The sequence below is a fragment of the Quercus robur genome, chromosome 5, assembly GCF_932294415.1.
Source record: "Quercus robur chromosome 5, dhQueRobu3.1, whole genome shotgun sequence".
NCBI lineage: Eukaryota > Viridiplantae > Streptophyta > Magnoliopsida > Fagales > Fagaceae > Quercus > Quercus robur.
The window spans coordinates 56,493,184-56,505,073 of NC_065538.1; the positions used below are offsets into that span (position 1 = coordinate 56,493,184).

The 11,890-nt window shown below is 35.1% G+C and overlaps 1 protein-coding gene across 1 annotated transcript; it reads right to left on the reverse strand.

Annotated features, from left to right (window-relative positions):
* Positions 1–8,132: 8,132 nt before the first annotated feature.
* Positions 8,133–8,672, reverse strand: LOC126728400 (pectinesterase inhibitor 5-like). The gene has a single exon (XM_050434226.1). The coding sequence runs from the start codon at positions 8,670–8,672 to the stop codon at positions 8,133–8,135; it is 540 nt and encodes a 179-aa protein (XP_050290183.1).
* Positions 8,673–11,890: the final 3,218 nt, after the last annotated feature.

Sequence of the window (11,890 nt, forward strand, 5' to 3'; positions counted from 1 at the left end):
AAAACCGCCCAACCTTGCTCTCATTGTATCTTATGTCTTAACCCTATTAAAGGTGTTAAGAAATTTAGACCCCGGTTGATAGAATTGACAAATTTTAAACCCAAGTTGTTAATTAGACTTATTATGAATAAACCTTGGTATAACAAACAAACATCAACATCATGCACATGGGAATAGTAAAAAAGACAAGATATGATGATCTAGGAAAACCAATGAAACAAACTAGTTTTATAGTAAAAAATCTGGGAGGAAACCTTCCCGAAAAGCAATTCACTATAGTAGAGAGAAGTTTCAGATCTAATACAAAACCTTTGTCGCTAGACTCTACAATCCCCGTAGATGAACTTACAGTAAAAACCTTCTACCGCTTCAGAACCTTTGAACTCTTCAATATATGAACACCACCCTTTTGCACAGATCCCAATGCGTGACTAACTCCAACAACTTGAAGATATTGTTAGCTGCAAAGTTCTTCACTTCATCAACTATGAAAATCAAGAAATACTTGATTACAAAACCCTAAGGCGCAAAAGACGCAATAACTTCTTGTAGAGAGAATGAGGCACTAGGTCATTTTCTGCATGTGTTCTTCATGTATAATGACCTTTAAAATAAGCTTTATATATGTCTAGGGTTGTGAGAAAAGAAACTCTATACATACATGTCAGTTAGGACCAAAAATCAGATCTGGAAATTCTGATTTCATAGATCTCGACAGATTCAGCTTCTGTTGAGCTTCTGTCGAGCTTCGTTCTTAAATCTCGATATATATTGTTTCTGTCGAGTTTTAATTAACAGCTTTTCTTCACTTGTTTCTTGGTCCAATCTTCATGGTTTTAATACTTGACTTGAACTCTTATTTCTTAAAGTACTAAATCCATCCTAGATCTACTTAATTACAAGTAAAGTGCATTTTGTCAAAGGATTAGCTAATTACATAAAATATGTCATTCACAAAAGGCATTCTCAATATTGCATTCTAACTCACTTACACACCAGCATACATCTAAGCATACAACATGACATCAATCATCACAAAACCTAATCATACATCTATCATGGCAATCAACCAAAACCTAGAATTCATCTAGCATACATGGCATATTGTACCCTAACATATACCTATCATGACATCTCATCACATCATAAACCCTAACATGCTCCTATCTCAATCATGTTATATCATCCAAGGCATCAAACAAATCATGGCAGAAACACAAGCATGAGAAGATCTAGATAACATGTGATTGCATTTACACATTGAAAACAACTCATCCAAACAAACATGCTCATACTCATTATCCAAGCAAGATCATATTAAAAATTGCATGTTCATGTGAATGCGTGACTTACCTTGCTGCACCTTAGCATCTATTGCATCAATGCATGAATATGTGAATGCGTGTTTATGACATCAAAGTAAGAAAATAAAGATAAATTTTAATTTAAACATTTGAAAGGAAAATAAACAATCAAACAATGAAATAGAGAAATAGGATCGAAACAAGAGCATATTTATGCAAGGAAATAAGAAACAGAATTAGAAAAACTAGGGTTAGGGTTTCTAGGCAGGATCATGCGTATGCATGAACAAGCCTGTGTATGCATAATCCAGCTTGCGTACGCATGCAGGATTATGAACATGTGGGTTCGGCCACAGAAACCCTAGCCAAGAACACAGCAACATAGAAAGCAGAGAAGGACTTCGAAACAATAAATCTAACAACCTAACATGCTTTAAAACATAAAACTACCTAAACCTAAGCTATATAAACATGTAAAACATATAACAAGCAAAGAAGCAAGATTAAAACATAAATAAAAGCAAGAAATAAAAGAAAAGCTTAGAACTTAATACCTCAAAACAAAAGCTCTTCAAGCTTGATTTTTGACCGTTCCCCTCAGTCAAATCTATTCACAATCAATAAAAAATTGATTAGTAATCTTAAACTCGAAGATCAAGGCTAGAAAATGCCCCAATCAAAAGAAAATTGACTTGGGGATGTTTTGTGAAAAACTCTTTCTTTGATTCACTATTTCTAGTTAATCTTAATGTTTTCCTTTAAGATTTCTTTGTGTTTTGAAAAGGTACCATGCATGGCTATTTATATTGTGAAAATGGGGGTTTGTGTTAAGGACATATTTTATATAATTGGCTAATCCTTTGACAAAAAACACTTTACTTGTAATCGGGTAGATCTAGGATGGGTTTAAGACTTCAAGAAACATGTTGTTCAAGTCAAGTGTTAAAGCCATGAAGATCTGACCAAGAAACAAGTGAAGAAGAGCTGTTCATTTAAGCTCGACAGTAATCTCGACAGAAGCTGGACACAAGCTGTTTATGTTGAGATCTACGAAATCAGAATTTCCAGATCTGAGTTTTGGTCCTAGCTGACATGTATGTGTAGGGTTTCTTTTCTCACAACCCTAGACATATATAAGACTTATTTTAAAGGCCGTTATACATGGGAGAACACACGTAGAAAGTGACCTAGTGCCTTATTCTCTCTGCAAGAAGTTACTATGTCTTTTGCGCCTTAGGGTTTTGTAACCAAGTACTTCTTGGTTTTCATTATTGATGAAGTGAAGAACTTTGCAGCCAACATCTTCTTCAAGTTGCTGGAAGTTAGTCACGTACTGGGATTCGTGCATCATTAGAGGCGTTCATATACTAGAGAGTTCAGAGATTCTGAAGCGGTTGAAGGTTTCTGCTGTAAGTTCATCTACTGGGATTGTAGAGTCTAGGGATAAAAGTTTTGTATTAGATCTGAAATAGTGAATTGCTTTTCGGGAAGGTTTCCCCCTAGGTTTTTTACTGTGAAACTAGTTTATTTCATTGGTTTTTCTAGGTCATCATATCTTGTCTCATTTACTATTCCACTGTGCATGATATTGATATTTGTTTGTTTTAACAAAATTTATTCATAATAAATCTAATTAACAACTTAGGTTTAAAACTTGTTAATTCTATCAATCGGGGTCTAAATTTCCCAACAGTTTGGAACTGCTTCCAGACGATGTGAGATTCATTCCAAACCTCAGCATTAACGTAGAAAACTTGCCTTTTTTTTTTTTAATGTTTCTAGAACCCTACATGCGCGCACAGGTTTGAGCATGCGTGCGTAGGCCGAGGGCTTTCTTGGCTTTACCTTTCCAAAAATAAATTTATTTTCTCATTAAAAGTTATATTTTCCATTTTAATATTTCTTAAGTCAATTTAACATTTGATTGGGTCTTAAACCAACCTTAGGTCTTAGAATTTTAGTATCATTGGGGAATGGGGGCACGAGTCGTAAAGGGTACAAAATGCGGTGTCTGCATCTCTGAACATGTGTTATGGAGTGCCTAACACCTTCCCCACACATATCTAGACTTCCAAACTCAAGAATCATGATATTTTGCTATCCGCATTAAATTAGGAAAAACGACCATTTTTCTTATCCTAGGACTGGTAATAAAATCGAATAGAGTCAGGTGACCAATCACATCTTAGAAAAACCCAATGATTGGTGGTGACTTCACTTACCTTTAATAAATAATAGGTTCAAATCAACTCATTCTAATCACCTGCATTGTTGCAATGGGTGGTCGACTGCGGTGAGGCATTGACAACTACCTTCTTCAAATTTAAAAACGTCACATTTTAATGCATAATGCTTGGAACGAAGAGAGGGAAAGATGCTAAGTGCGCCCCTCCTACCCTTACATAGTCACCGACAACCTTGTTTTCAATGCCACACAATCAATAACACCTTCGAGTGTTTTAATGTTAACACCCATCCCTATGGTGTCTCAACTAACTATTTTCTCATCATTACAACAAGCACAAAGCAAAATCTTGTGATCCTAACTTTCATTTGCAATTCTCACAAGAACACGATACAGGGGGCTGACAGCCCACATAGTGGCTATGCCTTATCTCTACATTATATTGGCAAGTGATATCTTCGCTTCATTCCATCTCAAATGTGCTACCCTAAGGCGGCCAGCAATATCGCTTAGTGCTCATGATTACGACTTCATCATAAATATTCTTGGCAAACACAATATCAACAAATTGGCCAATAAGCAAGCAACTCATAAATTGACACATGCTTAATGCAGTCCAATTTACATAAAGATGCAAGGTCGTTCATCATAATCTTCTCATATGGACCCAAGCTGAGCTTTCACTTCGCTTCCTCGAATTGTTAGCCAAGCATATTACTTATTCTATTCCCAACGCCAAGGCTAACTCAATATCAAGTGTGGTAGCACTACGAGCTGATTTCTATGGCTTGCAACTATTGGAATCAATGGGGAGTTGATTTTAATATGAAATTAGGCTTTAATTACAACAAGAACTCAACCTCATGAGTTGGTACCTCACGGTGTGTCTATGACTTCCCAAAGAAAATCCATCCTACAAAATCAAGGACACAAATTATTCAACACATCGCCAACCATATCCAAAGAAGAAGAAAAAGAAAAAGAAAACTCACAAAGTTGGCATCACATTCTCCTTGATCAAGCTTACACAAAGAATGAATTTGAAGCCATCATCTTGGACCACTAGATCTTCCCCCACAAGCTGCTAGACATGGCAAATTGGCAGGTCGGGTCAGGTTAGGTTCAGGATAGGTCAATCGGGTTTTAGGTCAAAAACGGGTCATTTTTAGCAGGTTAAAAACGAGTTCAGGTCAATTGGGTTGCGGGTCGAGTTAGGTTGACTCGTATTTTTCACATGAATTTTTTCTTATTATTATTATAAAGAAAACAACATGTATTTGCCATTTGGATATTCATGCAACAAATTACTTGATGTAAAATGCATTACTTTGAATTCATCACTTATATCAAGAATGAACTCAGTTAAACTTATTAATACTTATTCAATAATTTTAAAATTATACAAATCCCAACATTGCTAACTAAAACAAAATAACACAAAGATAAGTACAACAAATACACAAGTTTTATTTTTACACAATATCAACATCCCAAAATATAAAACAAAATTTCAAATGACTTATTGGATAACTCATTTGACAAAGACTAAAAACATATAAGAAATTTACAATCTTGAAAATAAATTTTTTAATCTATTATCAATTGTGGTTGACACTCCATTTCAATTTGAGAATATACATTAAAGTTTGATTGTTTACTTATTTATACATGATCTTTTTTTTATAAATGTCATATTACTGTTAAGTAACATACACTCTAGAAAATATCATAATTTATTTTGAAAAACCATTTATTTTGGACACAAATTGTTAAAAAATAGGTCTAACATTCATAATTTATACTAATTTGATACTTTGGCTTCACTATATTCACACTTATGAATGTTTCTCACACATGTTTACAATTTTAAATCTATGTTTTTAACTCTACTATAACCAGATTATCTTGGCATTTACTTTGCTATTTGATATCTAAAAATCTTTACTCATTATAAAATGCTCAACCATTCATCTTTCAATTCATTTGCATGCAGTTATGTAAATGTCTCAATTGTTTCCTTAAAACTCACAACAAACAATTACACCAATATTGTCTTAATTATATTTTTTTTTACCCAAATTAAAAAAAAAAAAAATGGTTCGGGTCATAGGTTGGGTCAGGTTGACCCGCAAAAACACGAGTCAGGTCATAGATCAACCCGTTTTTGCTATGGGTCAAAAAAATTGGGTTCGGGTTCGGGTTCGAGTCAGGTCAGGTTAGAAAATTCTTACTCGTTTTACCATGTCTACAAGCTGCATCACCATAAGCAGCGTGCCTATCCCTAAAAAAAATGTAATTTTGATCTTCATGATCAAACATAACAAACTGTTCTTGGGTCCTTCGCAAAAACCCGGTTACTCCTTCACAACATTGATGTCACCATCATCAGACATTGTCTTTTCCTCTTCCACCATGGGATGCCAAGCTTGGTTCACAATTTCCTCTTGGATTAGTAATTTATCATGGAGACACTAACTATAATTGGAATTCATGATTGAAACTGTCAAAGCCTCATAGGCATCAGCCGCCAAGCACTATATTTGCTTGTTGGGACTTGTACGGTTGGATCTCCTAGTCGTAATACACAAATAATATGAACTGATAACCATTTTTATTGTGGTTTACCGGTGATTCACATATAGGGGGACTCCTTCGGTATATATCTTTACAATCTATAGCTTTGTTAGCTCCATCCCTAACCTAATCTATCACTTCCTAGTAAGACCTCACCATTGAAGCCATGTATGCATGGTTGTCAAAATCGTGATCTGGATCGTAGGATCGCACGATTTTACGATCCCATCTCACCAAAATGTTTAGAATCACACTAGGATTGTATGTAGGGTCATGTAGGATCGTAGGATTGTATGAGATCCTACCGATCCTACCAAAACATCAATTTTTTTTTTCTATGTTGTGATGGTATGGATTTTTATTTTTTATTTTTTATAAAATTATGTTAACCTAAGCAAATGTTTTCTAGTTTTTATTTCACTTATAATCAAAATAAAGGAATGCTTCATCATTTCTAAATGAAGAATTTATATTGGCTTTGCTACATTTTAAGTTATAATGTTGTTAAATTTGTTTGATCAATATATTAATTTGTGTTATAATATTACTAAAATGTTTTTCTTATATATAATTTTATTAGTATGCTTGTATTTGTATATTGATTGATTTATTTTTTTTAGCACGCTCTGTAATTGTTGCTAAGCGGTATAACTTGAATAGTTGAGTGTGAAGTTGTATCTTGATATCTTTTGCAGCTTTAGAATACAAATGTACAATGTCTACATAGATGATGATTAGGACGGTGGTCATAAGAACCCTATAATGAGAATAATTAAATGTTCACTTCACCTTAATATTAATCTTGCTTTTGGATTTCATATTTTAGTTAACTAGTTTCCATTTGATAACTTATTTTGAATTTTGAACTTGGAACTTAGAACTTGGAAAATATTTCCATATTGTTGATAAATATTTTGGTGTTTGGTTGCTAATTAAACATTTATTGAACTTTTTAGATACATTGAGTCAAAACGTAAATATATTTGTTTCGTTAGTATAGATGTAGCGATGTATGACATGCAAATTATATCATATAATGCAAATCTTTTTTTATTTTTTATTTTTATTTTTTTTTTATGGATAAATTTACAATTTATGTGATTATTCAACATACAAAGTCATTATCAATGTGTTTTTTTCTTTAAATATGAAAATATGTAGGATCTTACGATTTACGATCCGATCTTACGATCCACGATCTCACCTATCTCTCACGATCCTATGTAGGATCCCGATTTTGACAACTTTGCATGTATGCACGTTTGAATTTTTGTAGTGCATCATAATAATTAGAGAAGTAAACCTTAATTTGTTCCTTATCCACTAGATCCGTGAGTTTTTTTTAAAGAATTTATGGGATTCAATCATACGTAGCTTGTACTATGTCAACGATTATTGCAATTGAGAGTAAGGCAAGACGATGTTAGTCATAGTCCTCAGATTTCTTACAGATGTTTGCCCATCTTTTCAAACATTTGCATGAATATTGTAGGGACTCATAGTCCTCAGATTTCTTGCAAATGTTTTCCCATATTTTCAAACATTTGCATGAATATTGTAGGGACCATGTCACCTATATATAATAGTGATGGTCCCTTTTTTTTAATCAATATTGACAGAAGTCACTACTAATTAAAATATATGATATATAAAAATTAAATCCATCACATATATGTGACAAAAATGGTATACAAGTGAAAAAGATAAAGAAAATTATAAAAAATAAAAAGAAATAATATTAACACAAAGATGTAACCAAAGATGTACTGAATATAATGCAATAATACCATATTGATTGAGAGAGAGATATCATTACAAATAAGTATTAATGCAAGCAAGTCGTTATAATTAATAAGATATTGTCAGTGTAAGATATTGTCAACATAATCTTTTGCGATCTATAATAAAAATAGGTAGGCTAAGGTCCTTATAATTCAATTACTATCTCTTAGTGTTATTCTTATTTAGTGTTATTCATAAGAATAACACTAAGAGGTAGTAATTGAACTATAAGGACCTTAGCCTACCTATTTTTATTATAGATCACAAAAGATTATGTTGACAATATCTTACACTGGCAATATCTTATTAATTATAACATAAGAAATATCGATTAGCCTCCCCATTTTGAAAGTGAGATCTGATAGTGGTGATTGACGTTTTGGGGAGCTCTCATATTCATCACTACATTCTCCAATTTTCAGAAGTGCAGCCGTAAGTGAAGTTTGAGCTTTATCATAATTTTGAAAACCCGCACCGTCACTTGCACGAAGCATATTCTCGTGTGCATCACCAATATCGCTTTCGCAATTCTGAAGTCGAGTCTTATCCACTGGGTCTGTGAGTGTTTTACGAACATCTGGAATTCGATTAACGGCAACTGCTATTACTTTCAAGTTTAATTCAATAGAAATGAGTTCCAGCGTAGGTAAAGCAGATTTAATGCTACGTTCGTCTGAAAGTAAAGATGACAAGCAAAACTCATAGTCCGTGGAATTGTGGCAAATGCTTTCAACAAGGGCTCGATCTGCATTAGAAACTTGGTAGAAAAGAGAGGTGACTAGTAGAGGGATTACCAAGATTGATAGGCAACTAATCGGAGAGGCCATTTTCTTTTTCTTTTTTCTAATTTCTTTGTCAAGAATGATATTGTTGATTTATGTATCTTTTGGCTTCCTATTTATAGTATATTAGGTAGGCATGAGATAGAGTTATTTTCCACTAAGGCTGTGTTTGGTTGCCGTAAAACGTTTTCCGGAAAATACATATTTTCCGGAAATGCTAATTTCTGGAAAAGGAAAATATTTCTCTGTGTTTGGTTGCATTTCAAAAAAATTTTCGGAAAATATTTTCTAGTGTTTGGAAAAGAAGAAAGGAAAACACAAATCAGAAAACACAACCCAGAACACATCCAGAAAACCCACCGGCGCGAAGGCGATCTCGCCGGCGCGAACGATCGCGAAGGCGAGATCGACGAACGATCGCGATCGTCGACGATCGCGATCGACGAACGCGCTCGTCGATCGCGCTCGTCGATCGCGCCGCTCGATCGACGATCGCGATCGTGATCGTCGATCGCGCCGCTCGATCGACGATCGCGATCGTGCACCGCGCCGCTCATCGTCGCGGTGCGATCGTCGGACGAGCGGCGCGATCGTTGATCGCGCCGCTCGTCGGCGCGATCGTCCCTCTCTCTCTCTGATCTGGGCTCTCTCTTCTCTCTCTCTCTCTCTCTCTTTTTCCGGAAGTGAAATGAAGTGAAAATGAAGGCAGAAATCATTTTCCGTGGTCAAACGGAAAATTCGTGGTCAACCGGAAATGATTTTCCGGAAAATAACGTTTTCCGTGACAGCCAAACACCGAATTTTCCGGAAAATCATTTCCGGAATTAGTTTGAAGTCAATTCAAACGCACCCTAAATATTTTTGGAAAACAACTCTATTGCATGCCAAGTCAAATAAGAAAAGTTAAAAAATAGTTTGACTTTGACCCATTATTTTTAGATACTACTAGACACAAGAAAACGCGGAAACTATTTTTAGATACTACTTGACACAAGAAAACACGGAAAATTATCAAAATAAACTAAATTAAAATTTCTAGAAAATGAATCATTTACCAAAAAGCATTTATTTTTTAGAAAACTATCTAGGACAAGTAGTAGTGTTATTATCTCCTGATAAGACTTGAAGTTTCTTTGCATCATAGCCAATGTTACAAACATTATTGTGTAGTCTTCTTTTAGTGCTTCATAAACAATCCTGGACGAACAGCTGCCACTGGATTTACATGCCCACATCCGCAGGCAAATTCACCACCCAGACTTTTGGTATCACTCATGGGCAAAGCTGCAGATAAAATATAACATTTCGGAAATATTAACTTAAAGGAGTGAGAAAAAAAAAAGAGATTATGGAGAGTTTTGTTAGGATTGAAAGATTACTAGTAGCCATAAGGGCAGACTTGATAGCTAAAGGAGACCAATCAGGGTGAAATGTCTTGAAATAGGCAGCTGCACCAGAAACATGGGGGCAAGCCATAGAGGTTCCATATTGTATATTGTAGTTAACACGCCTTGACTCATCAGGGCTAAACGAGGGTGAAGTGATTGGGGAATATGCCGCTAAGATATCCACCCCTGGGGCACTTAAATCTGGCTGCAATACACTTAGCCAAATATGAGCAAAAAATAGACTTGTAGGAAAGACTAAGAGTTGTAGTTTACAATCATATACTTCTATAATATCTGGTGTAAAACATATTATGGGATGCAGATGGAAATTAACACTGTTTTATTTAGCCCATCATTATTATGGAATTTCTTGATGTTCATATGAAATAAATTGATAATGAAAATCTTCGGTGTTTCTTTTATATGTAAACAAAGTGGTGGATACATAAATATTTGTAGAGTATAGGAAAAGTCAAAATCTTCAGTGTAGCTATTTGTTATTGTTGCATCCCATGTGTTTGGTAAAATTCACTTTAGACATCTTATATTTTTATTCTCATTGCAGGATTGGAGATTCTAGCTTTCCCTTGCATTCAGTTTGGTGGGCAAGAACCTGGATCAAACCCAAAAATCAAGCAATTTGCTTGTACAAGGTTGAAAGCAGAATTCCTGATTTTTTATTAGGTGTGTCAATTTCATTTTTCTTCTCTATATATATAACATAATGAGCAGAGAGCAGTACTCAAATACCATAATTTGTGCACAACAGGTTGATGTCAATGGGCCAAGTATAGCTCCAGTTTACCAGTTCCTGAAATTGAGCGCTGGAGGGTTTTTAGGTGATCTTATAAAGTGAAATTTTGAAAAGTTCTTGGTAGACAAAAATGGTAAAGTTGTTGAAAGATACCAACCAACTGAAAGTTTACTTGAGAAAACAGAGTTTTTCCAACAATGGTGGAAGAACAAAATAAAAGATTGAGAGAGAGAGAGAGAGAGAGGAAGTGGAGAGAGCTGTGAGAGAATGAATGAAATGAATAGCCACTATTTTCATTCTGATACATCTTTACGTGAATATATATACACAATCTCAAAGATAGATTACTCTAACTACCTAACCGTAGATCCGTAAAAATTGGGACGGTTACATAAGTGAGTGACACGTCATCAGCTACAAACTCTAACCTCCAGACCGACCTTAATTAACATCACCAACAGCTGGACTTTTCTGCAACTAAACTCTGATATTTTACAAGTCAAAGATAAGGTTAGACAGTGTTGAAACACACCATCTTTGACCAATAACACAGCTACTTGACTTGATCAAACCGACACCATTTCTTTAATGAGAAATGATATTATATTTGAAACACTAGCCGTTAGGCACTTCTTTAAATCTATCTTCATCCCCCCTCAAAACCTTGGGCACCACAGTGAACAAGATTTTGGAATAGAGAATCTGGAAACGGTGCGTTGGCAGACTCTTTGTAAAAATGTTTGCAAGCTGATCATATGTAGAGATGTATTTAATCTGAAGATCCTTGCGAAGAACTCGTTCACAAACGAAATGGTAGTCAACCTCGATGTGCTTCGTGCGAGCGTGAAAAACAGGATTGGAAGCAATAGCTAAGGCAAAGACGTTATCGCACCAAATCTTGGGAGGAAGAGCAAGAAAAATGCCCAAATCACGAAGAACCTGACGAATCCAACAAAGTTCAGCAGCAGTGGAAGCTAGAGCACGGTACTCAGATTCAGTGGAGGATCTGGAAACCGTTAGTTGTTTCTTAGCACTCCAAGTGATGGGGTTGGTCCCCAGATACACAATAAAGCCAATAGTAGATCTTCGATCATATGGGTCACCAGCCCAGTCTGAATCGG